Here is a 27762-nt window from a genome sequence, read left to right as displayed (position 1 = left end):
TGAGCGAATGATAGATTTATTAAAGCTATGTTACAACAGTATCTCAAAAATTGAGTCTTTCTGTGTAAATCCACATAAAGCACAATAATTTTTGAAGTCCAAACATATTTACAAGCGGCATTTTCATAAAACGAGGCCTGAACGGCTCAGACGAAGGTGATGCGGGTGCGGGCTTGGTTGATCTGCCAAACGTTGAGCTCCTCGTATTCTTCCAGGGCCTCCTGGAACATGGCCGGGGTGAAGCCTCGTGAAACGCAGCGTTGCTCCGCCTCGGACATTCGAACCACGCCGCCGCTTTTGGCGCTCTCCGCCGCGAGTTCCCTCACCAGGGAGAAGATCACGTCGGCTGGGCGTTGAGTCCTGCGGGAGAACAAAACGGGGTTTAGGATCCCCACTCCTTTGAGGACGTTTAATTGAAAAGGAGAACATGCTGCTACGCCCGTTAAATGAGTTTACTGCTTCCTCTGGGACTGGAGTGTCAAACTCAGGGGCCACATGGTACAAAAAAACGAAAAATATGGAAAAAGAGTGAAGAAAACCTTACAAAAAAACACTAAAAGGAACAGAAAAGTATGAGAATGTTCTAAAAACTATAGATGTACTAAAACTAGTGTAAAGTATAAAAAAGGACAAAAAAACAAAAACAAATGTAGAACAAATAATGTAGTGAAAAGTATGCACACAAAAAATGCTGTAAAGAATCAAAAAGTAGTAAAAGGTACTGCGTAAAAAAGTGAGAAACATCCTAAAAAGTACGAAAACATACTCAAGTGCTGTAAAGTATGAAAGAGTACTTAAAAGTAGAAAGGAGTACAAAAACTAGTAGAAAGTATCAAAAAGAACTAAAAAAGAACAAAATACTAAAATGTAACCGGCAAAAAAAAAAATTCAAAAGTATGTACAAAAATTGTTATGTGAACATTGTGAAAAGTAAAAAGCATTTAACAGTAAGACTGAAAGTGAACAATGTATTCAATAGTATGAAAAAAATATAAAAATGGCCATAAAGAATGGAAAAAAAAAAAAATCTTAAGACTGTAATAAAATAATAAAAGAAATTGAAAAAGTATAAAAGGTTCTTAAAGTACTCAAATGCATTGCAAAGTACTGAGTAGTATGAAAAAACTAAAAAATATGAAAAAGTTGAAAAGTATTAAAACATATAGGGAAGTATGAAAAAGTACCGAAGTCGTTAAAACAAAAACCTAAAATGTAAAAAAATGAAAAAATGTACCGAGTATAGAAAACTTCAAAATACTGAAAAGTAATACAAACTGTGAAACCCCTGAAAAAGTATTAATAGCATTAGAATGTATCGAGTACTGAAAAGTAAGAAATCCAAAAAGTACCGTAAATCACTTAAGTATTAAAAAGGTACTGAAGAGTGGTAAAAGGTATGAAAAGCAGTCAAAAGTGTTAATTAGGCAAACATACTAAAAAGTAGTAAAATAAACCCGAAACTAACCAAAAAAAAGTTTAAAAAGCACTAATTTTATTGTACAAAAAAATACTGAATAGTACTAAAATTTAGGTTAGTACACCATTTATGGCCAAATTCAAGCACTTTCAAGGCCAATTTTCTAATTGCTACAATACAATTCAAATGAAATAAAAAATATACAATCATATATTGGTTATGATAATAATTATTGATCCCACATACACTCACCATTCATACCTGTCAACACTACTACCTTACGTGTTAACTACCATTTTTCACCCAGTTAAAAAAAAAAATCTATTTTCAAGCTGACTTGTTCCATTTATTGTTATTTACCAAGTCACACTGGGGAAACAGCAACAATTCCAAGCACCGCACCCAAAATTCAAGCACTTTTTAAACCTTGAAAACACGACATTAAAATTAAAAGCATTCAAGGATTTCAAGCAACTCTACAAACCCTGTCAAATAAAGAGTAGTGAAAACCAGTTTAAGAACGCTGAAATACTGCGCGGCAGTAGCTCAGGAGGTAGAGCGCTTGACTGAGAGGTCACAGGTTTGATTCCCGGCTCCTCGAAGTTTAATGTCCAAGTTTCCTTGGACAAGACACTGAACACTAATGCCCCTTATAAGCCTAGCATGGCTGGCGCCAGTATCTGTGTGAATAGGTAAGTGTGAAGCACATTGTAAAGCGCTTTGGGAGGTCTTCATTGACTCCAAAAAGGGATATATAAATACAGAGCATTTAACATTTGAAAAGTAGTAAAAAGTATGAAGGACTGAATAGTAAAAACTATGAAAAAGTACAAAAACAATGCATTGAAACGAACTGAATAAACACAAAAAGTAATCATTGGTGCCAAAAAATATGAAAATATAGAAAGGAGTTGCAGGCCGGAATGGCATCTCAGACATGCAGCTGCTTTAACTACTATGCAAGAACTCCTGTTTTTTTAGGGGCGGGTATCAAACCTGGTTGTGCCGGACTTGTCGGTCTGCAGCGAATCCTTGGACATTTCCATCAGCCTCATGGCCTCGTTCACGTCCTCTTTCACCACCGCGTCCATCAAACGGAGACGAGCCTGTGCAAAGTTGCGCAAAGACGTCAGGTTCAAGAACAAAAACTATAAACACAATGTACTTTTTTTTTAAATTAGTTAATTTCTTCCGCGCGCAATTAGAATTTAAAAAAACATATGTCCCCCAAGGGCCATTTTTATTTTCAACCATAACTTGCCAATTGGACCAAGTTGTTTCTGCTATCTAGTGGTCAAATATAAGCCAATGTACCTTTAAACAAAGTTACTCTTATCTTTTCTTAAATTCCATCTACTTCGGTCATATCCCTCGAGAGGAGTCACCGACAGAGAGACAAACCCATACACAAAAACAAAGAAAACGTAGCAAAATAAATAAATCAATAAATAATTGACCATGGCTAACTAATGCCCAAACAAGTTAAGCACCTCGTCACCCAAGTTGGTCATGCTTTTGTCCCTCCAGATGAAACGAGACACGAGAAAGCGGCCATGTCAGTAGGGTCATGGTGACACAACACACTCTTCTGTTCAACAGGAGGGCCCAACAGCTTTCGCTGGTTTACCCCTGCTGTATCATAGAAGGCGTCCACCTCTCCACTCATTCCTATCACCAACAAGAGCTCTAGCTTCCACTACATTTAGGCCTCTTTCCTGCAGTGCACTCATAACACATCACGGCCTTCCTCTTGGTCCCCTTCCATTTACTTCAGCTCTGTAGACCCTCTTCAACATTCGCTCCTCATCCATCCTCTCCATGTGTCCAAACCAACCCAGTACTCTCATCCACACGCTTGCTCAGTTCCACTACTACTCCAGTTCTGTCTCTCACAATTTCATTTCTCAATCTATCCAATCTTGTCACGCCTAACATTTCTAAATAGTAAAAAATAAATAAATGAACATTTTCTAAACAAAATTGAAATGTACAAAATGAACCAAGAAAAAAAAAAATTAGTAAAAAATAAACTGTTAAAATAAAAACTAAAATAGAACTAAAAACAGGGTTGGCACAGCTTAAGGCAAGTTCAATTGAAGATATTTTAACACATTTTGAATTCTAATTTAAGACAAAACAAACTCAAATATTTCTTGCACAGGATTCTCAACCTAAATCAATGAGGGAAGATGAATGCTTTTATGCTCACAGCCTCGTCGAGCTGAAGGTTTGGCTGCTGCAGCACCAACGCCGCAAGATTCTTTAAATTCAGTATTGATAAACGATAGGCACAAGTAAGGAAGTAAAGCAGTAGTGAATATAGAATAGGTTTTGGATCTGAGTATGGTGTAATAAGTCTGGGGTCTGTGCAGGCCTTTGAGACTCCTTGAGATTAAGGGCTATGCGAATATACAGTACTTGAAACACTTCGCCTCGCACAGCTTTTAGCCATAGTGAAACTCGTTTGTCAGACAGGCACTTCTCATTAAATTTACACTTTCCCGTGGTACCGTGTAAACATTGGTCCGAAGTTGCAGTCTGCTCTGAAAAGCCTGACTGAAACCACATCACCGTTTTGATAGTTCTGTTATTGTGGTCACACCATGTTGCCACAAAAGTAAATCAGCTAATTAAATCAAAAAGACAATTCATAAATGTTAACGAATCTTTCAAATCAATCAAATATAAACCTTGGTGATCGAAAATTTGAATTAAGTCATTTTTATGCCAGTTAAAGGCCTTATTTTGAGAATGAATTCAATGCCTTACAAGACTAAGGATCCACTGGAACCCTCAAAAAAAGAGGCCAAGAAATACATTTGGACATGAAAAGGAGTTGAAATGATTGAGCAAGCATACTTTTCAGGAAACAGGTCTCGAAAAATCTTATAATTTCAAATGATTTGTTCATTTATAACAGGAGAGGCCAAACCTGGTCCTCAAGAGCCGAATGTCCTGCATGTTTTTAGAGTTTCTCTGCTCCAAAAGAGGTCTTCCCAATCACCTGGATCATATTCAAGCTCCCATATTGCAAGCATCACCAAGTTGAAGAGAAACCTCCAAAACATGCTGCTCTCGAGGACTAGGTTGGTTGGCCACCCTGGATTTACAGGGTTTGTTCAGTTTTCCATGGCCAAATTCAAGCACCTTTAAGGACTTTCAAAAGCCAATTTTCCAATTTCTCATCCAGTGGCAAACAAAAAAAATCAGTTGTGACTCATCTCTTTAGCAGATTTTCAACTAAACCTGGGATTTACCAGTGTCTGAAATAACGTCTGCCCGGACGCCTGGGGCGTGCATCTTTTACGTCGGGCGTACAACTAACCGACAACTTTTTCAAGAAAGAACAAAAACAATTGTTTTTTAAAAATGTTTTCCAAATCAAACGTTTGCTTTATTCCGATTTTGAAATCTTTGTTGGGTTTGGAAATTTCGGAATTTCTGTTCATTAGGCAATTTGAATACTGGGCAGCCAATCAGAAGCCTGCATTGAATAATTTCGTGCTTCCGGACATTCCCGAGCGTTATGAGGCCGCGCATTTGCATATCATTTTCCAAAATAGACGCACAGAGAGCACAATAAAAATGGATACATGGTTAGGAATCAAGCCAAAACCTCAGTCCCAGAAGAAACATTCAAGAGAAGCCAACAAAATTTATGACGCTACAAAATGTAAACGTACATTAAAAGCATCGTGGAAAGAGGAGTTCACGTGGCTTGTTGCAGACAACGCAACGCAAACATTGCATGAATGAAGACGAGTAGATACAAGTACATACTGATGGCAGATGGAAAACAACCATGTCATATACATGCAATGAATGTTATAAGTAGATTTATAATAAACCTAATTTCAAAGAGTTGTTCTGTTATATATTCTGATTATCAATACTTAATACTTTGCAACAATGGGCAGGCAACTTTTCAGTAGTCTCTGCCCTGGTGTCCGTTAACTTCTTGTCATGAGATTCAGGCACTGGATTTACATATGCCATTTTTAATGTGTGCATTTATCAAGAAATGATTTTAAGATCTCAGCACACACACAGATCAGTTACAGCAACTGCCTCATAATAAACTCATATTTTATTACATTAATACATTATTTGGCTTACAAGAAGATGCACCAATGTGCCGAGATCCAATCAAAATCCAAGTCGGTGGCTTGTTGACCGCGTCAGCTGCGCTGTGTCGGCACTGTCAGACCGAGACAAGTGCAATGCCCTCTGAGAAGGCCGGCAATTGCCCAAGTCTCCGCCTCTCAACACCGGCTAGCCCCATGGTCTTCAACCGAAAATGTCGAAAGAGCCTTATTGGACCCCAACAATTTCTTTGGAACCGCAGCACAATTCTGGTGATGACGCCACTTCTGAGCGCACTCAGTTTTGCATGGGTTTGCACAGCTGCCACATGGGCTGACTGCCCACCCTGCAAAGCTGAGCGTGCACAGGAAACTCAAGTCCTGAATACCGAAAGTATTCCCCCTGGTGGACAAAAAGTGCAGCACGGGACCTCGAAGCTGAAGAAAGTGCTGCTTTTGCAGTAGGACGAGATGACGCTACCTGCACAAACAGCACTTTTTGCAGCTGCAGGCAAAACAAAATGTGAAATTATGTGCAATAATATTAGGATCGCAGTTTTCTTTTGTCCAGCGTGGGAAAGAAGTGCGTACAGTGAAGTAGGTTGGCTTATTATCACTACCTGCACTGTAAGCACTTTAGCTCACACTGAACCAATCGTGACATTAAAACAATTCAGGGCCATTGCGTTTTGCATTAAAATTCATTTTGAAAAAAAAAAAAGAAAAACCTGCCTTAGTGAAAAACATACAAACACAAAAAAAAACGTATAAACAAAATAAAAACATTTAAGTGCTTAAAAATACACATTTAAAAATTAAAACATGTTTTTTAAAACGCAAAAACGAAAAGACAATACTTTGGTTTGAGGTGTCCTTAAGAAGAAAATATTTTCTCTACGAGAGGTTGTGTATGCACCTTCAAAATATTCTACTTCCTACGCCATCTTCTGTCTGAAATCGTCATTGCAGCCTCTGTCAAGCTGCTTGAATGGTGCGAGCATGCATCGCATGCGTCTTTTAGTCATACTCAAATAAACCTTTTAAAATCTTTTCAGGGATTTAGTTGGCCTTTAGACTGTATTTGAGACGCTCCTTTTCCTTCTTTCACCATTCTCATATTGGAATAAAAGAACCACAACAGCGCGCTAATACTAGTTCCAGCCACCACCTTCAAAATTAAAATATAAAAACAATCTGGATTCTATTCAAAAATAAATCCTGTAATCAAACAATACGTTAGAGTGTTATGATAAAAAAAAATCCTCAACAAATAGTTGTAATAAATTTCAAATATCTAATTACGAATATTAAAAAAAAAAATAACGTACCAAAATTCATTTATCCATTTTATATAGCTATATCTCAATAGAAAACTCAAAACCACTTGTAAATACAAAAATAGTGAATTTAAAATATAAAAAAAACACTTAAAAATAAAATATACATTAATTACAAACAATGGAATATGAAATTAAATATAAATTCGGAAAATAATTGAATGTGACAAAAAATTATTTAAACATAAAATGAAAAAAATCCCTAAATATATAAATACAAATATATGTCAATTAAATTACCAACAAAAATAAGTGTGTGTATATATATATAAATAAAATACATTAAGACAATTTAAAATATTTTAAAAACTTTTAACACTTTAAAATAAATAAATTGAACAATTGGCCTTTTTTGTCATACAAAAGTATAACATTCCATGAAATGTAAACAAAAATATACGTTCAGAAAAAACTTTTGAAAGTACAGTACTTTAGGACACTGCATTTATTAAAAATTAAAAATGAAATCCTCACCAATGCGGTGGCAAGTCGGAGGATGGAAAGAAGGGTTCGGGCTGAGGTGAAGGTGGTGTCCTTACTGACCCGGGCCTCCTTCCTCATTTCCACATAGGCGGCTGTGATGTAGTCGGCCAGCTCCTCGGGCACTGCCGGCTGCTTCTTCTTGCACACGGAAATGTAACGTCTAGCAGGCAAAAACACCAAAATCAAAATAAAAATAAAAAATCCTGACTATAGAGTAACTTAAAGCCGCACGTTTAAATTTAAGAACTAAACTATTTTGGTCTTCTTACAAGCAGACCCAGATTTTAAGCCACAAGCTGAGACAGCGCCAGGAAAACCATGCTGTGTAGTGCCAGATTGCAACACAGACTCATTGCATTCACTTGTCATCATTCCTCAAGGATTAAAAGAACTTCAGCAACCTGTCACAGACGCAGGTAATACAGAAAGTAGCATTTTAGATTGGCAACTCTCACTGGGGTCTCTGGAGCCATTTTCGGGCAGTTGTCAGGGGATACACAGAGCCCGGACAACTCTTTGCTCATTCACACCGAGGGACAATTTGGACTGGCCAATCAACCTGACATCCATGTTTTTGAAAAGTGGGAGGAAACCGGAGTGCCCAGAAGGAACCCAAAGTAGCTGCAATTAAACCCTGGACCTCCACACCGTGATGCTCTGTGCTCATCACACAGCCGCTATGCCGGCCCGAGTAAGAATAAGCAGCATAGAAAGGATGGCTGGAACCTTGCAGTTAAATTTGGATGACTAAATTATAGACTTTGTGGGTGAAAAGGTTTAAACACAATAAGTTGTATATATTGAATTAAATACCATCAAACCTGTTTCGCCCCCACAATGAATTTAAACACCCACTGGTGGATCTAGTTTGTTTTCCATTTTTGACCCTCCTGTCTTGCTGTAGCTAGCATAGTGCAACCTGTAAGTTTTATTTATGACACTGCTTTTTTGATTGCTTTTAGTATGATATTTCTGTTTGTCCTTTTATGTAAACACATTCTGAAAGCTAAATTTTGGATTATGTTCAGAAAAATTACGATTTCGCCACGATCAAGTCTCTTTAGTCTTTTTCAACAAGGATTAAATCGATCGCCATTTGCTTAAGCTAACCAGAAATGATCAAAAGCAGAATCTGAGTTCCTGCAGAGTTAAATTAAATTATAAGGAATTCTTAATGCATTTTCAAATGAAATTTAAAACCAAGTCGACAAAAGAAAAAAAAAAAAAAAAGCGAATATAGAGCATGTTCACGGTACTTTAAGGATCCTCATCCAAAACTGGTAGATAACTACTAATTCCAAAGAACTCTTGCCAATTTCAGGACAGGACAGTACTGTAGTGTAGTGCTTTCCGCCGCTATAAAAGCTCACCCAGCATCCACCCCGAAGAAGAAATCCGGCTTCTACTTCCTAGTTCATGAGTAAACATAACATACTGTAGCTCCAGCACGCTAAGAACTTAGACGTTTTTATTGTTTAATATTTCGTGCATCCATTCAATATGGTTGATATAAAGTGTAAAGAGGCGAGTAGTTTCTTTTGAAACGAAAGTTGAATTAGAAAGCTAGATGCGGTTGAGAAAATGGTCGTAACGCTTTTTTTGGCATTGTTACCACGGAGGACCTCTTGAAGCGCATCTCCCAAAGCTAAGTTAACCTCACTTTATTCATCTTTTTAGAGCATATTATTCATTTTTTTTCTTAGTACAAAACAATATAGGTTACTAATACAAGCCTTAAACATACTTATATAAACCTTAAACATACAAAATATAGCACTGAAGCAACTAACGAACAAATTCAACTTACGATTGATCGTCCGGAACCTAACTCGTTCGTAGGTCGGGCAGCGTATGTATCGGCTTTTAGTCTAGAATTTACAGTATGTTCGATTCATGTACGGAGAAGAAGGAACACACCTCATGAGCTTCATGTCAATAGGGGTGAAGTGCGTGGGTGGCTGGCGGCAGTGCTGGTGCACGTAAGTGATATGCTGGGCCAGGCGCAAGTCAGCATCAGCATCCGGCTTGTCCTGGATGAGCCACAGAAGATCAAAACGCGACAGCAACGCCGCCGGCAGCTGGATGTTCTGCTCGATGCTCTTCTTGGGGTTGTAGCGACCATACGCCGGGTTGGCGGCGGCCAGGATGGAGCAGCGGGCGTTCAGAGAGGTCATGATGCCAGCCTGTTACATAAAAAGGGTGTTCCCCAAGGTTCCATTTTAGGCCCCATACTTTTTAGTTGGTATATTCTTCCTCCAAGTGATGTCATTATTTTCAATAAGCAAAAGAGGCAGGTCTGACCTTGGCGATGGAGATGGTCTGCTGCTCCATCACTTCATGGATGGCCGTTCGGTCGGCGTCAGCCATTTTGTCAAACTCATCAATGCAGCAAACGCCCAGATCTGCCAGCACCAGGGCACCTCCTTCCAGGGTCATCTCGCCCGTCAGGGGGTCTCGCATCACCGCTGCAGTCAAACCCACCCCAGACGAGCCTCGACCTGTTGTGTACTGACCTGGGGAGCAGGGACAATCACTTACGGGCATAAAAACGCTTGATAAAGGTTTTGTACACTTACTGCGGGGAGCCAAGCGGTCGATGTAGGACAAGAGCTGAGATTTAGCAACTCCAGGATCTCCCATAAGGCAGATGTTGATGTTCCCTTGGTGGAAATAAACAAGAAGAAGCTTTTAAGCACAAGTTGGTACCATTTGGTTCATTGGTATGGAACTAAAGATCAAAGTTAGGTTTGCTTACAGTACATGATTTTGTCCTTTTTCATCATAGAATAAATCGCATAGGTGGCTAATGCTTGCCACCAAAAACAGTCTAACTTTGGATTTTGACAATTGACAACTTATAATTTTATTTATGTGGCTATGAAGCTTGAATTGTGAGAACTGGTTTGGATTTCTTGATTTACTTCAACTTGGAGAATGCAAAAAACAGTTAGCTAAAAATGCAATTCCTGAAGCAACAGCAGATTTTGTCAATTTAAAAAAGTATTTTCCATTTTCTCCTTTTCTCATCTCTTGTTGGTGATAGAAAGGAGTGGAGAGGTGTTGTGAAAGGAGCGTGGGATTGTGGACACGTTCTTAAGGATGGGCAGGGCACCCGTATGATGCGGCAGGGGTAAACCAGTGAAAGCTGTTGAACAAAAGAGTGTGTTGTGTCACCCTGGCCAGAGTGACATGGCCGCTTTCTGGTGTCCCATTTCATCTGGAGGGACAAAAGCATGACCAACTTGGGTGCCGAGGTGCCTAACTTGTTTGGGCAATTGGGTAGGCCATGGCCCAAATTTTTTGTATTTTTTTCTTTGCTATTTATTTCACTTTTCTTTTCTTTGTTATTGTATGTGTGTGTCTTGCTGTCGGTCACCCCTCTTGAGGGATATGACCAAGGTAGATAGATTTTCCATTTTAAAGACAACATTTTCTGGTAAAATAAGAAAATGTGTAATCTTGCTGAATAAAATTATAATATGTCCTTCAAGAAAATCGTATAATTATACCTAAACCGGGTATAAAAATTGCCTGAGGAGTAAGTGTACAATATAATTTTCCTCCCAAGTCCATCAGAGGAGCATACGACAAGTGACTGAAAAGGTAAATCATACCAGATCAAACGCCACATACACAATAGAATACAATCATAGCTAACAGATGGAGATGGAGTGTAAAGTGCAGATGGAGTGTAAAATCTAAAACAAATTTCATTGTATCGTTGAGGACAATGACAAAGAAAAAAAAACAGTAAAAAGCTCAACATCTTAAGTGGAAAAAAAAAAACAGCCAAGAAAATCCAATTTACAACACTAAAAAATACACGCAAAGTACACCTTAACAAAAACAAAACTATTCCCTTAAAATAAATACCGTAAACATGCAGTCAAAATAGTCCTGCCCAAAAATTGCAAAAAAACCTAACCGAAACTGAAGGAGATCCCATACCTCTGATTTTCATGCCCTTGGGAGCCTGTTGCACACCTCCGACCAGCAACAGGAGCAGAGCCTTCTTCACATCTTCGTGGCCGTAAATCTCTGGGGCGATGGAACCGGCCAGTTTCTCGTAGAACCCTTCTTCTGCAAAATAAAAAGCAAACAGACCGGTCATGCGATGATGCCCAAGAAGCCAAGCCTAACAGCAGGAGGGCGACTCGTACCGGTGATTCTGCGCAGTTCTTCTTCGCTCAGATCTTCGTTTCCCAGTTCGTCGTCCTCGGTCTTGTTCATCAGCACGATGGAGTGAGCTTCCATGTAAGTCTCTGATAGAAGACCCTAAGGAGTAATAAAAATAAAGGTTTTTGAACCAAGATGACATTCTTTGAAGTGAGATAGGAAATTGGTTGGTGACCAGGGCAGACTTAAATTTGTCAATTTAATTACAATGGAACCTCTGTTTTCGAACGCCTCTCAGTTCGAACAAATCGGAGTCCGACCAAAAATTGAGAAATTCTTGCTTCGCTGTTCGGTCAAAAAAAACAGAGTTCGAACGCCGGTAATGCGTGAGTGCGTACGCTAGGGTGCCATGCTGAGCGGCGTACGGGTGTTTTAGCCCCTTAATATGCCTCCGAAGAAAGTCAGTGCAAGCAGCAAAGTTGCTACAGGTGAAAAAAGAAAAGTAGTGCGTACAACTATTGCATTTAAGAAAGAAATAATGGCAAAATATGAAGGAGGTGTGCGAGTGTCTGATCTTGCTAGGGAATACTGCATGGCTAAATCTACGATCAGTACGATAGTAAAGAATAAGGAGGCTGTGAAATCTAGTGATGTGGCTAAGGGAGTGAGTGCTATAAGCAAGCAACGGCCGCAAGTTTTGGAAGAGGTTGAAAAACTTTTGATGATTTTCATAAATGAAAAACAGTTAGCGGGAGATAATGCTAGTGAAGAGATGATTTGTGCGAAAGCACTAGAAATGTACAAGTGTCATTAGATCGGTATTTCAAGAGAAAAGAACATCCTTCCAAACAATTTTCCTTCCTCCTCCATCCCTCTCCCCACCGTCCACCTGCACCTTCTGCTGACCACCACAAAAGTAAGAAATCCTATAATTCTTCTCTTTATCCTTTTTTTAAATTTTTGCACGTTCATGTTAGCGTAATCTTTCGTACGGAAGATTACGATAACGCGAACGTACGATTAGCCTGGGTTAGCTTTAAGTTTACGTTAAACGTTCAAGGTAAACATTCAGGGTGTTGAAACGGATAAAAACGATATTCATTATTTTTTAATGGGAAAAATGATTTCGGTGATCGAACAAATCGGTTTTCGAACAGGGTTCTGGAACGGATTATGGTCGAGAACCGAGGTTCCACTGTAGATGCATTTTTTTATATGAGCTAGAATAAACTTTCTCGGGTTAGCGTTTGGACAGTATTTGAAATGGTCCCTCTCCTACATTCACCATTTTCATCCCAAACTAACAGAAAACCGCAAGCACGGGCATAAAATAACCCCCCGTCCCAGCTTTCTAATGGATTGAGACGAGTTCTGAGACACTGATAAAAGCAGATATATGGGAGGGAAATAAATATAAAGCGTCTTTGAACTCAGTCTGGCATTTTTAGGACATACTTAAAAGAAAATATTATATGTTTAACTTTTTAAGGACACCTCAAACGCCAAATTTAAAGAATTTAGTGAATTAAAAGACCAAAATAAAGCAACAAACCCTATTTAAGACGGTTGGACAAAAATTACAATAAAACGGTTTTGTCACAAGATTAACTATCATAGTTCACGCATAGACGAATAAAATTAAGAGATAATATAAGACAAGCAAAATGGTGCATTTTGGGTCCTTTCACAAAATCAGAAACTTAAATTCTGTTAGAATTGGGACATGTTGAGGGAAAATCATTAATTTGAAAAATCTAAACTCGTTATACCAATAAAATTGAGAAACATCTGCTTTTGAGTATGAGGACCTCTGGAGGTGCCTTTGGCACCCCCCAGTGGCACCTTTTCAACAAACCATAACCCCAACAACCTCGCTAAAGTAGAATGCCCAACATTCCCGTGTCATTATGCTTATGGTGTCCTAAGATATTAATGGTATACGATGACCTGAGTTGATTAATTAGGTCTGTCCTTAATTGAAACCAGAGTCAACCAGAGTCCAATCAACTGTGTTGGGGTACCTGCATGGCCTGCCTGAAGCCGGTGCGAAGAAGCGGCAGGAATATTCCCGTGATGGACACGTGGTCGCCCGGTTGGGCGAGCCGAGTGTTTTCGCCACGCGCATACACGGTCATACTTCTTGGGATGTTACCGACAGGCACCTGGTCGCTCTGCAGAAAGGTTCGTGCGCAAAATTGTTACCATTATCCCGACTCAGCAGAAAATACAACTCCTTACATGTTCTTGGATGCGAAGCTCCTGGAACTTGACAAACTTTGAGCCTCTGGTTTGAAGATAGAGACGACCCCCGGACTTGTTGGTGACGCACTCTTGGCTGGGACACATGACGAGCGGCATGAAAGACGACGACTGGATCTAGAGGGCGAGAAGATGGATGAGCAAAGACCACATGGAACTCAAATCAATCCTTAAACTCAGTTTTGCTACCGCCTGTGTTTTTAAACACGCACACTTGTATGCTTGTCTGCATTGTGCGTATGAATGACCCAATAACACCCCCCTGCATGAAATGAACACTGCAACTGTTGCTAAAATGTCTTTGTATCTGATTTTGTAGTAAATTCAAAATCCGAAAGGTGAGAACCACCAGGAAAAGTGTGTGTGTGTGTGTGGAGTCAAACCTAGGAACAATTTACAAGACGAGATCAAACAATGTCCAACTATTCACGTGTTCCAATTTGAATACAGAAAAACCTTACTGGCAGAATACAGAGATGAAGAAAATGGGGTATGAGTGATACTAGAGATGGGAAATACTGCGTTTAGAACTATAGTTAACCTTGTTATTGTTACTGATATTATATCATAACTGTTATTAGTGTTGTTGTTATTATCATTGGTTGAATGTTTGAGATTAAGTGTTTGAGGAGTAGGTTAGGAGTGACAAGATTGGATAGTTTGAGAAATGAAATTGTGAGAGACAGAACTGGAGTAGTCGTGGAACTGAGCAAGCGTGTTGATAAGAGAGTACTCGGTTGGTTTGGACACATGGAGAGGATGGATGAGGAGCGAATGTTAAAGAGGATCTACAGAGCAGAAGTCAACGGAAAGAGACCAAGAGGAAGGCCGCGATTGACGTGGATGGATGGTGTTATGAGTGCACTTTAGGAAAGAGGTCTAAATACAATGGAAGCTAGAGCTCTTGTTGGTGATAGAAAGGAGTGGAGAGGTGTTGTGAAAGGATAGTGGGATTGTGGACGCGTTCTTAAGGATGGGCTGGGCACCCGTATGATGCGGCAGGGGTAAACCACTGAAAGGTGTCGGGCCCTGCTGTTGAACAAAAAAGTGTGTTGTGTCACCCTGACCGAGGGACATGGCCGCTTTCTGGTGTCGCGTTTCATCTGGAGGGACGAAAGCGTGACCAACTTAGGTGCTGAGGTCAGGGATGTGATTTGACCAAAGTGAAATTATCTGAAAATTAGCGGGGGGGGGGGGGGGGGGGGGGGGGATTGCTAGCTGGGGGACCAGGTAGGACCAGGGCAGTAAAAAGTACAATAAGTATAGGCCCTACAGTAAAGTGTTGGTGTAATGTACACATGAAAATCTATTATTGTAATTGTTAAATATTTATGGCCATTTTTATTACGTTATAATATTTTCGAAAAAAATGGGAAAACTGTCAAATAAATTTGAAAAGTTTACCACCTACCTCAAAATTCACGACTCTATCAGCAACTGGTACAGGTTGTTGGGGTGGATCACGTCTCTTTATTACCGCTTCCGATTGTGATGTCAATAAGGGATGGAGGCCGTAAAGTTTTGGAGTTTTCGTTTGGGCACCGAAACTTCCAGCGATGGAATAATTTGTCGTTCTTGACTGGAGTTCTTTCACGTGTTTTTTGCTCTTTGCGTGACTTTCAAGAGCTTTGAAACCTCTCCCACCATAGTCGATGGTATCATGACACCAAATGCAAAGTGCTTTCCCGGCACGATCGATCTTCCGAATAAAGTCATTGAACAAATTCGTCACAGTCTTCTTTCCAACATTCGTAGATAATTCCTTCTCCAACCAGTCCCATCGAAACTTGTTTTTTACAATCTTATCAATTTCTTTAGCTCGCGGAGCATCTTTGCGTTCGATCACGGACATCTTTCTTTAAACACCCGGCAAAAACGTGTGAGAAATGAACAATGGCACACTCCTATAACAAGCGCGTTTATTGGTCAACACGAGACTTCAACCAATCGCAAGTACGTTTCATTTCAGTTACGGAAACACTCAAATGGCATGCTGTCGAGACGAAATCGTTTTTTTTACCAATTAAAACACCGGAAATTTTAAAATTTTATTTTTGGAGATAAAAAAAGCGGAATTCCGCGAATTAGTGGAAAAATCACATCCCTGTGAGGTGGCTAACTTGTTTGGGTGTTTGGGCAATTCGGTTGGCCATGGTCCCAAATTTTTTTGTACGTGTTTTTTTAGCAATTTTTTTTCCCTTTTATTTTCTTTGTTATTGTATGTGTTTGTCTTGCTGTCGGTCACCCCTCTTGAGGGATATGACCAAGGTAGATAGATAATCATCGGTGTCACAATGATATTTAGTGACTAGTAGCATTATAACGGTAATAGATGGGTACTACGATTAGTGTATAAAATATGTGACTATTGTTATTATACTTATTCATATCCGTTCAAAATAAAGTTTTCATTCATTCAATTTTAAGGTGAATGAAAAAGAACAGGAAAGCATGGTGCATTTACAGCTTGTATGCGCGAGGGGAAACATTTTCAAGCAGAGGGCACCCTCGCCCTATCGGGTGGGTGCGCCTTCAATAGTGTTAAATTCTGAAATATAACCAACTACAGAGACCGCGCCCTTTCACACGGTGCGCCCTAGGGGCATGAGAATACGGTATTTGGTATCCCCCGAAGTCCAATTCATCATCAGATAGAGTTGTTTCCCTTTGCTGTGCTTTTTTTGCGTTTGTTGATATCTTTCATAAGACTGTTTTTTCCCATTATTTAACATTTGTTTTTAGTACTCTAGAAAATGAAAAAAATTCGATAACCACGATAAAATCTAATCCAGTACCTCTCTCCACACCAATGTTAATTTAAACTTACCCACTCAACCACCCGGTTCACTCCTGGAAATCCCACAATACAGCCCTACCCATTTCAAAACATTCTCCTTGGATCTATAAAATTCACGTAGGTCCCCCCTTGACTCTGAAACAGCGATTTTCTCTTAAAGCTGATATTTAATGCTTGCATACAAACTAATGCCAGCTGCCGTTAAACACGAAGGGAAAAAGAATCGCAACGGCAAAACAGTCACAGAGCAGTGTCTGTCATTTTAGAGCAGACTTAAAACACGCAACAATTCCAAGCATTTACATGCACACAAATTCAAGCATTTTAATTCCTTGAAACCCACCGGTTGATACGTCTCGGCGCCGCATTGGTCGCAAGTGTAGGTGGCGACCGCCATCATGGGCTTCACCTCCGTGGCTCGAGTCACGATTCCCCGGACAGTTACCAGGTTTCCGATACAGTCGGCACGAACGTCGCGGACCACTTTGGGCTTGGCGATACTGGGGGGCTTGAAGTACAACTCACTGCGGGAGACGAAAACAGGACACTTAATACATCAATTTTTGGTAACAGATTTTAAATCACTTCAAAATTGAATAAGACCTATTGCTGCTGAAAAAGAACTTACGAAAGTATTTCAGATTATACGTTGCTCCGGATAATATGTGACATTTTGTGGGAAACGCATTTGGTAAAACTTTTCCCTCCTGGGAAAATGTGTTGGTGGCATTTAAGAGACAGTGTGTATTATTTGACCACTATAAGTCACCGAATTGTGTAGTACAAAACGAGAAGAAAAAAAAAAAAACTACTCAAAAGTGACCAAACCACAACTTCCATCTTACTTTATTGCTCAGTTCAACGTTTTAGGGGTACTGGTATCAGCAAGATGTCAGACAATTTAAGTGACCACCGTTTTAGAAAAATGTAAGATGATATATATATATATATATATATATATATATATATATGAGTATTTTTTAACCCATTTTTCAAATCAAAATTGTTTTAAATGAATTAAGTTTTGCCTTCCACAAGGAGGCGCTGAATACACATCGTCCCTTTAATATATTCATTTTTTAAATTCAAGACGTGCAATGTTACCTAAACTGAAAAATGAATGAAATGTTTACCCTCTTTTCACCCTTGTAAACTGGGGGAAAATGTTTTATTTTACCAAAAGGAAAACAAAAAGAGTGTCATTTCAAAATCCAACAATTTGAAAAGTATCATTAAATTGAGGGGTTGAAGAGTTCAATTCAAATGACTCAAAACTGGTGAAATTGATATTTTTTTCCCTCACAGAAAAATGAGAAATTCAATAAAATTTCCTTTTTTAATCTTGTTTTAATTGTAAATCACAAAGCCTATGTTCGGGAATGGTTTCTTTAAGAAAATCTGGAATGTAACAAGAATGTTTTAAAATATTCCAATACCACTAGATGTCATTGTATGGTGTAATGCACAAAAAACGAGTGCTAAAAACAAGATTATGAACAACACAGTCCAATGACCAAAGGCATGATTTTAAAACTATTTTTTTTTGCCCACACTTTCAGTATCACAGATACTTGTGGCAGCAAGATGGTGGACAATTCTGCCTGCTCTCTTTAGGTGAGGCTTCTCATCTCATCTCATTAAATGCACCGCTTTTCCTCAGTAGGGTCGCGGGGGTGCTGGAGCCCATCCCAGCAATCATCGGGCAGTGGGCAGGGGACACCCTGAACTGGTTGCCAGCCAATCGCAGGGCACACGGGGACAGACAACTCGCTCGCTCATTCACACCTAGGGACAATTTGGACCGGCCAATTCACCTGAAATGCATGTCTTTGGAATGTGGGAGGAAACCGGAGTGCCCGGAGGAAACCCACGCAAGCACGGGGAGAACATACAAACTCCGCACAGGAAGTCCGGTAGCTGGATTTGAACCCACACAGGAGGTTCCCAAGACCTTAGAACTGTGCCGCACACGCGCTAACCACTGCGCCGCCGTGCTGCCCTAGGTGAGGCTTATGTTATGTAAAATAAATGTTAATTTAAAAAAAGTATTTTAAATAATAAGCAAAAAGACATGAGCTATTATCTAAATCGATTATGTTTTAATAGCACTAGGAGGCAATATATAATACACAATGTCCCTTTCACATTGAATAGACAGAAAATTATGAAAGCTAATCTGGCTTCAATGAAAATAATTGCTTAGAGAATTAGGAATACAGATCGACAGCCTGCATATCTTGATTTTGTTTGATTTTCTAAATATTTCTCTTACAAATCCAACCCTCGAACCCACACTAAACGTTGAATATCCATTTTGAACAAATATCATGAATGTGTCTGAAAATATTCAATGTAAAAAATAGTATGTAGTTCTGTCCAGATATAATTCACCACCTGGTAAACTAAATCCTAAATCTTGAGTGGTCAATAGCATATAAGAGGTAAGGTCAGTTTTTTTTAACCAATTACGTTTTGTTTTGCTTACTACTCGGAGGCTTGAAACACCACACACCATACCTTTAGCTATCTATCTCCCACCCATAAAATTCTCAGTAATGCACCTTTTTTGGGGGTACTTGGCCCATCAATGAAAAGCATTTAGAAACAAGTTTTTGCTATAACAGAAACCTACAATCTCCTCATGAGTTCTGCCGGGTATTGGTTCCGAGCATCACGGGTGTCATTGGGGTCCCGCGACCTCTGCTCCATCATCAGCCGGTGCTCGATGTACACATCCAAAGCATCCTTGACCACAATCTGGACGAGACGAACCATTTAACACCTTAAGACGGCGGGAAAGCGGTCTCGGTTCCGCTTACGTCTCGCTCTTTGTACTCAGGTAGTAGCTCGTGCACGGCGTCGGCGAAAAGGCCCGTGTAGCGTTTGGCGTTTTCGCAGACGCTCTCCACCAACTCGGGGTCTTCCTCGGCCACGTCGTCCAAGTCCACGTACAGGGAGACTTGTTCTCTGTGCGCCAGCGCCACCTGCGTGCAAAACAACTGGAAATGACGCTGGGAAATATTTTGTTTTTCGGAGATCAGGACAGGCTAGGAGCTTGTTTTTAATTCATGGATAAGCTTTTATAAAAGGGGAAGAGAAATATGAGTGTTTGAAACATGGGCAATCCACGTTTTTATTTTGCCCCAAGAGATTCAGATAATTCAAGTAAATTTAACCATTTCGATTGGAATATAAAAATTATTCAGAAATACTTAGTAGCTCATTTGTTTAGGTACAACAATACCGTATATCAGGGATCGCCAACGTTTTTAAAGCCGGGACCTACTTTTTTGTGACCAATTAGTAACTTATTTCTAGACTAATATATAATGTTACTATACAGACGCTCCCGTACTTACGACCATTCGAATTACGTAAAGCGGTAGATACGAAGATATTTTCGGGATGTCGAAAAATATCTGGACATTGCTGTAAGTTAGATTTTGTATTGTGTGCACCTTTTTCCCGAGTACAGGACAGTACTGTAGTGCTTCTTTCTGCCACTACCGGCATGTGGCACTGCGAGAGGTCACCCAGCATCCTGAAGAAGAAATCCGGCTTCCTCTTCCTAGTTCGTGCGTAAACATTCTATACTGTTTCTCCAGCGCACTAAGAGTGACATTTTTATTGTTTAATATCTCGTCCGTCCATTCAATATGGTTGGTATAAAGTGTAAAGAGACGAGCCGTTTCTTTTGAAATAAAAGTGGAATAAAAAAGCGTGATGCGGTTGAGAAAACGGTTGGATCGCTTTTTTTCGGCCATTTTCTACCACGGAGGAGCAAGTCGCCCAACTATTGATGCTCATCTTCCAAAAGTAAGTTAAACTTGACTTTATTTATTTTTATAGAGCATATTATTTTATGAAATTATGTTTTTTGTACAAAATAGAGGCTACTTATACAAGCCTTAAACATACTTATATAAACCATAAACATACAAAATATAGCACTGAAGCAACTTGCCAACCAATTCAACTTACGAACTATTGTCCGCAACCTATCTCGTTCATAAGTAGGGCAGCATCTGTACTAGAATACCAGCAGGTTGTAATTATTTGATTAAAATAGGCTTAGTCGACCGCTCAACACCATTCCTGTTAGAAATCGTATATCCTAGAAAATCACAATGACTCATGGTTTATTTACAGAACCACTGGGGCTACCTGTTGCCCAAAGGCACATACTTTGAGACCCCACTCCTATATTCTACCAAGGAATTTGTGTTGAATATTAACGCATTTTAAGGATAGCACAAAAAAAAAAAAAACCTTTGATAATTGCCCAAACTAAGGTGTATGTGTTGGTATTTTACAAATAGCCATTTTGGGGGGGTTCTTTTCTTAAATAATGTATGCATTTTAATTAAAACTAAGCAGGTTTTGGTCTTATGCCATCAACGAATATTATATACACACATATATATACATTTAACCAAAATCTTATTTTGAAATGTTTAAGCGTTAATTCTACCCACCTCCCGTTTAAAAAAAAATTATTACACATGTTTAGTCTAAATCTCAAGTGGTCCTACTAGCACCACAAAGATGTTCCAATTGAATAAATATCTATATAAAAACATTTTTAGAGAAATATATTTGTTTGTCATTTATCATATTTTTAGATGAAGGAATTTTGAATTGTTAATAAAATATGTCTTTTAACGATTCCTTAATTATTCCCAAACATCATGAGTTCAATTAGGTTTTCCGTTGGATTGCGACACAAATCTTGAGTACTCATACAAATTCTACTTACATTTCCTTCCTGACAACATTAAGTTTTTATTTTTGATTATCATACAGTATTTTCAGTCTTAGGGACACCAATTCCTATGGTGTGTCTTGGGCAAGTACAGCCTGGCGCCGCCCATCCCCATCATATTTTAATGTGTTATTTACCTTAATGCGGGGGTGTTTCAACTTTTTAGAAAGCGGGACAAATTTGGTAAGCAGTTTTCAGATTTCAGTGAAGAATTACTTGTATTTCCACTTGACCCGGAAGCAGTGGCCCTCACAGTCAACTTCTCTTTTTTAATTAGTTATAAATCCCATGTGGGAAATGGGGACGGCTCAAATTCCCACAGAAGTCCAAGGGCAAGGTGTCCAAAAGGCTGCTGCTATCATCTTTACAGTCTTAAGGGCACCAATTCCTATGGTGTGTCTTGGGCAAGTATAGCCTGAAGGGCCCATCCCCAACATATTTTAAAGTTTCATTTTCCTTAATGAAGCGGTGTTTAAACATTTTAGAAAAGCGGGCCAAATATGGTAAGCCGTTTTCAGTGAAAAATTACTTGCATTTCCACTTGACCCGGAAGCACGGCCCTTCACAGTCCACTTCTCTTTTTTTAATTAGTTATACATCCCATGTGGGAAATGGGGATGGCTAAAATCCCCACAGATATCCAAGGGCAAGGTGTCCAATAGGCTGCTGCAATCATCTTTTTGGGGGTACAAATTCATTTAAGACAGAGGCTGCTGGCCAGTAGAAATTTGACCAGGGGCCATGAATTGGCCCCCAGGCCGAACTTTGAACATGCCTGCCTTAATGCATAGTTTTAAAATATTTTTAGCTAACCCAATACTGAAATTATCTCCAAAATGGGTACCCAAAATCTTGAATTCCCAAATCCTATAAAGGCCGTTTGGGATCGCATGCATTTAAACTTCCTGGTTTTTGAATAAAAACAAGCATGCAGCTGATAGTATCGGCTATCATTGTGAGTATTGATACTTTGGGGGAAAATCGTCTAGTATCAGCATCAATACATAAAACCTGACAATATCCACAATTAAAACAATCCTTTATAGCTTCAAGTCCAATCAAACACGGTTTTGGAATATTCAAGCTAAAGAAAGCTCAACAGTTGAACCCTGCACACCTCCACCATTTTATATAAAAAAAGGTTGTAAAACAAAAGCTCTATATATTTAAACATTTCACCCAAAAGCGATATATTGCGTTACACGATATACTTACAAGTTGAACTCCGTATTTGAACACCTTCTTCCCATTGTCGTCCTCGGAGTAAAACTCCTGCAGGAATCTCTTGCATTTCTCTGGAAGGGAACACTTTGTTCTCAGTATCACATTCAAGTCGCACTTCAAGAAACATTTTATTTTCTTTGCAGAGGATTAACACGTTAAAGGAGAAGCTGCAGCGAGCTTCCAAACTGGAAGCTAATTTCTTATTTGCGACGACACCACCGATCGCTTCCACCCCAACAACCCCCTCCCTCTTTGTTGAGTAACACGGCATCCCGTATTCCCGATGAGTCACTATCGCTTTAAACTCACGCGATTGCCCGAAAAACACGACAGAAAGCTATTAGAGTTTCTTTTCTCGCTTTTCGGGGTGGATCTAACAACGAAATCGAATCAGAAAATTATCTTCCGGATGTGGATGACAAAACAACACGCGCGCGCTCACTTCGGAGTCCATGTTTTTTGGGGAGGGGGTTGAAAAAAAAAAAACAAATACTTCGTTAAAGCGACTGAAGAACGGACAAACCTTCGGTTTCGCGTCACAATCACGCGCGGGGGGCGCGAGTGGAAGTGGGCCGCTCACTTTGTGGAGGTTTTCGGGATCTCGCTGCGTGGATTTGGCGTTTCGGAGATGGGTGATGTTTTTGTAAACAAAGCAGCACATGGCTTTGGTGCCTTGGCACTGTTTGTATCTCTCCGCGGATACTCCGCTGAGAGAAATAGTGCTTATCGAGAACATGTGTCTCCAAAGTTTTTCCTGTGAGGGCCACATAACTTTTGGCTTCTCTGATGAGGGCCCGGGGGTCAGTTTTAGAAAGGTTTCGCAGGTTGAAGCACCTTTTAAGGTCTTTCAAAGCCAATTTTTAAACGAAATTCGTTGCGATAATCTGCAGAGCCACAAATGCGTGGGGTTTTCAATCTTGCTTGTAAATTTATCAACTAGGGTTGGGACGATCTGCTTTAGTCAAGATTAGATTGTATTAGGATACTAGGGAGCAATGTTCCCTGTAATTTTCCACGGGTCTGAGCGTTCACACAAATTCGGTGAGCAACGCTTGAAACAAAAGTGAGCCACCATAATCCCAAGTGTGGCAAGATAAATAATCATCAAACATGTCCAAAACTTGACATCAAGTTACATTTTGCAGAGTTTCCGGCAATGCAAAATTATTTTTCTCTTTTGAACGAATGGACTCATGTACTATTGCAAAGGTACGGCCTACAAACATCGTTTGTTCTTACAATTCTTTCACAAGATATCAATTTCTTTTTATTCCCTGATACATTTTGTCGCACAATATTAACATTTTTGGGGGCTTATTCAGTCGTTTGTAAGATACAGAACTGTACTTAATCACATTTTTAGTGGAACTACAATGCTGGCAATAAGATTCACTTGATATAATTGGAAATTATTTGAATGCAACACAAACTTTTTCTTCTTTTTTCCATGTTTTTTCCCACTTTTTTTTTTAAATACCTTTAAAAAAAACTCACTGTTTATTTTTTCCGAGTTGTTTTTTTTTTGTTCTCTATTTTATGTACTTTTTTCCTACATTTTTTTCTGGCTTTTTTTCTAAAATGTTCCTTCTTTTTTTCTCTTCCTTTTGTATCTTTTTCTCAGCTTTTCACTACTTTTTCATTTAGGTATTTATTTCTTTTTTGTTCTATTCCCCCTTACTTTAAGCCATTTTGTGCATAATTTTACATAATATTTGGTCATGTTGGGATTAAAGAAGCAAAAACAACCAGAAGAGCGGGTTCCTTTTAGTGAGCCGAGCCGAAGAAGCCAGTTTGACAAATTCTACTAACTTTACTCAACTCCGTTCTACTTCGACTCGACTTCAAAATACCGCATTTAGGAGACAACGTCGGGGGACCCTGTGTATTTTTACCTTCATGCACTGTAACTCTGACTTAAGTCGCTTCTTAATTAGTAATTTTGAGCCCTCATTTTTGTGCGCTGGCTAGATTTTCGTGTGTGCCGAGAATGTGCGAGCAGTGCGCAATTGCGCAGCTTAGAGGGAACACTGCTAAGGAGCAGTTTTGATTTATATCCCGATTCTCCATAGTTGTGATTAGATAATTGACGATTACGATTTAAATTCTGTCCTAAAAAAAAGCAACAAACAATTCACTGCTGGGACCGGAAAGCATGAATGATGTTCAAACAAGGCACATAAAAACCAAAATGTAGCCATACTTTGAATTTAAACCTTTAGGGTGCCGACCTTCAATCCTCCATTTTCTACTTCCGTTTGCTTTCCTGCTTTTTATGCATCAGGTATAAAGCCACTAAAGTAGAATCCTGGGCGGAACTACGATCAAAGAACAAAAACACCAAAAAATAAAACCAAAATTATATATTTGTCCCAGCCCTATTAACAAACGATTTTTTAGTAAATCGCCAATATATATTTCTGGAGCTGAACAATACATATTTAGTTATTTTTGGGAAGAATCTCCATACAGGTGCTGGGTAAAATGACAGTAATATATAGCTAACATTTTCAGTTGCAGGAAGTTCTTTGCATTTCTATTTAGCACCGAGAAACCCTGATTTTTTGGGGGGCTTGGCCCATAATTTATACATAATCCCTACACTAATAGATATTTCATCATACCCGGTTTAGGTGAAGCACCCACCTGTGCTTTCTGGCATGACCATTTACAATGCTGTACAGATTAATGCCAACCGCCGTTGATCACAGGGGAAAAAGAAACGCATTGACAAAGCGAAGCCACCAGAGAGCACTGCCGGCATCATATTTAAGCAGTTTTGAGGAACATGGTAACAATATCAAGCATTTACTAGCACTCCACCCAAAATTCAAGCAATTTTCAGTCCTTGAAAAACACATTAAAATTCAACCTTTCAGGATTTCAAGAACCGGTACAAGGTTGTTTTTCCCCCGTGGACTAGCAAAAATCAAGTTCAGAAAACAAATTCAGACTGAACTGTATCAAATGGCACTAACGCAACTGGGTGAGCAAGCCAAGAAGCGCTCACAAGACTGACAAAATAGTTTGCAAATATATGATTAAACACGTCATTAGCTTTTAGCAAAAGGGGATTCAAGTTTAATTTCAATTGAAACAGAACGGATGTTTTGTAGAGGAATTCTGCAACAATGGACTAAAGCGAATGACTCAAATTTAACTCGTATTGTCCTCATTTCGGTTTCCCTTCAAGGTCTCTTCATTCCGAGGTTTTTGAGTTTTTCCTTGCCCTCATGTAGGTTTTAGATCAGGGGATGCTGTCATAATAAGTCTGTGCAGCCCTTTGAGAACCCCTTGTGATTAAGCGCTATACAAATAAACGTGACTTGATTCATTTTAACGACCAATCTAGAAAAAGTAATACCATTTAAAGCTAAATAACATGTCATTAAGGTTTTTATGAGCACAGTGGCAAGGTCATCTTTATCCAGAGATAACAAGAGGGTTAAACTAAATACTTGGAGTCAAATACTGCACTATACACATGATCGCACACATTTAATTAGTTTTCTTTAAATTAGATGGCTTTTATCAGGATTACTTTGCTAACGTAACTTTGTGCAAGTTACGTAAAAACGAACGAATGACCATGCCAAAATTTAGGGTTCGTAAACAAATAATTTTGAAGAGCGAAAAATATATTTGCGATTCACAAATTGTGCGTGTTAATTTATCAACACAAAATATGTTTTAGATATTTATAAATCAGAAATATATTTGTTTTGCGACAATTACACTGTACCATTGATGACCAGGGTTGGGTAGGGTTACTTTAACCGGATTACTTTCAATTAATTTTGGATTACTCAAATACCAAATATGCTAATAAAAGACAAAAGAAACTAAATATGAATAGAATGATGACTCACAACACGAGGTAAGCTTTCTCTCCTGGCTTTGATCTCTGGCAAAACTAGCATCAAATCCGACAGAAACAAAATGAAAATAAATCCAAACAGCTTGCCAACATCATTTTTGCCGTTCCATGTGTTCCGTTACTCCCCAAGCCTTGGTATTGGAGTAATCCAAAAGTAATTGAAAGTAATCCAGGTAAAGTAATTCTAACCAGCCCTGTTGATGACCTATAATAAATGTGCATATTCAGAGTGGCAGTCTTACAGATCATTTTGCTAATGTACATTGGGCATCTTTCCTATTAAGAACAGCGGTCCCCATTACGACGATCGCGATCTACTGGTAGAACACGGAGTAGTACGCTAAACTGCGTTGGGTGATTTATTGAGTATTCGTATCAGTCAAATGCAGCACGGTGTAAGTTATTATTGAAACACCATTGTCTTTGAAAATAAGAATTACATGACACGTTTTAGCTTATTTTCCAATAAGTAGAAATGGTAATTTGATTTATTTAGGTTTGCATTTATAACTTTCAGTGTTTAATTACATGAATTAAAAATTCATTTTCCGATACAGACTTCCGATGAATCTGCATTTGTTTTAGTGGATCAAATACTGTAAACAAAATCCTCAAAGCATTCAGAAATTATTCAGATGTTTTGCAATTCTCATGAATGCTTAATAACTCGGACTTGATAGTTTCTAAACTAGCTCGAATTCTGAAAAGGTGAGAATACCCCTGTTTTAGAAGGCGATCAACAAAAGATTGCAGCATAAAACGAGCAGAAAAGCGAGTTCTACGACGGAATAGCTGGCAGCAGGTGTTTGCAGCAAGTTGGACATGTGCTCACGCGATTGCTCCCTTTGTTCCTGTGGTCTCATCCGGGTCACAGAGCAGTCACAATAGCACCCCCCACCCTGTTAACAAAGTCGAAGATACTAGTTAGTAAACTTAACGATCGTACGATTAGAATTACGCAGGGAAGAACACTTTATGCACTACTATTTCATTAAGTTCTGATTGTGTTAAGTGCGTGAGTTTCTCACCAAAAGTTTAGATATTGATTCAAGCACAATACTACTTCATTTTGGGTGGAGGAGTAAGTCCATTTTGTTAGTTTCACTACACAGGGAACCAGTTATCACGACTAAAACAGTTGGAGTCGCGATAACAAGTTCTCCATGTTGCAACCGATATGCGAGTCCTACCTTTCTCCGCCGCGTAATCTTTTCGCGCCATGTCGTTTGAAAACTATTTCCCACAATCTGGGCGCTAAACTCTTTGTGTTTTGTTATTTTCTTTCTTCGTTTTTGAATCAAATTGGAGTCTCGATCACAGTCTGAGCGACCGCGTTGTTGCTGGCAAAAAACTCGTTGGTTGTCTTCTCGATCAGAAGTGGCGCGAGTCGGGTGTTGCGCTCGACCAATTA

General features: G+C 39.2%; 1 protein-coding gene across 1 annotated transcript; it reads right to left on the bottom strand.

Annotated features, from left to right (window-relative positions):
* mcm7 (minichromosome maintenance complex component 7) lies at window positions 1-27762 on the bottom strand. The gene is made up of 15 exons (XM_088343529.1): window positions 27542-27762; window positions 22469-22548; window positions 19311-19475; window positions 19124-19248; window positions 16835-17015; window positions 13674-13811; window positions 13457-13606; window positions 11480-11594; window positions 11268-11399; window positions 9896-9979; window positions 9621-9832; window positions 9237-9502; window positions 7311-7479; window positions 2414-2523; window positions 1-360 (listed from the first exon to the last, which is right to left on the bottom strand). Exons 1-15 carry the CDS (start codon window positions 27570-27572, stop codon window positions 147-149), a joined length of 2172 nt encoding a protein of 723 aa, XP_088199655.1. The 5' UTR covers window positions 27573-27762; the 3' UTR covers window positions 1-146.

Source organism: Urocampus carinirostris, chromosome 9, assembly GCF_059441175.1.
Source record: "Urocampus carinirostris isolate Australia breed hairy pipefish chromosome 9, RoL_Ucar_1.0, whole genome shotgun sequence".
Lineage (NCBI taxonomy): Eukaryota > Metazoa > Chordata > Actinopteri > Syngnathiformes > Syngnathidae > Urocampus > Urocampus carinirostris.
Note: the sequence above shows the minus strand (reverse complement) of the source record. Positions and strands in the feature narration are given on the sequence as shown.

Bases quoted from the DNA above. Each gene is read 5' to 3' on its own strand.
- mcm7 (XM_088343529.1), bottom strand. From the start codon at position 27,572: ATGGCGCGAAAAGATTACGCGGCGGAGAAAG. The intron at 9,980-11,267 runs GTATGGGATCTC...ATTTCCACCAAG, and splicing joins CAAGGGCATGAAAATCAGAG to GGAACATCAACATCTGCCTT. The intron at 361-2,413 runs GTTTGATACCCG...GTTCTCCCGCAG, and splicing joins GACAAGTCCGGCACAACCAG to GACTCAACGCCCAGCCGACG.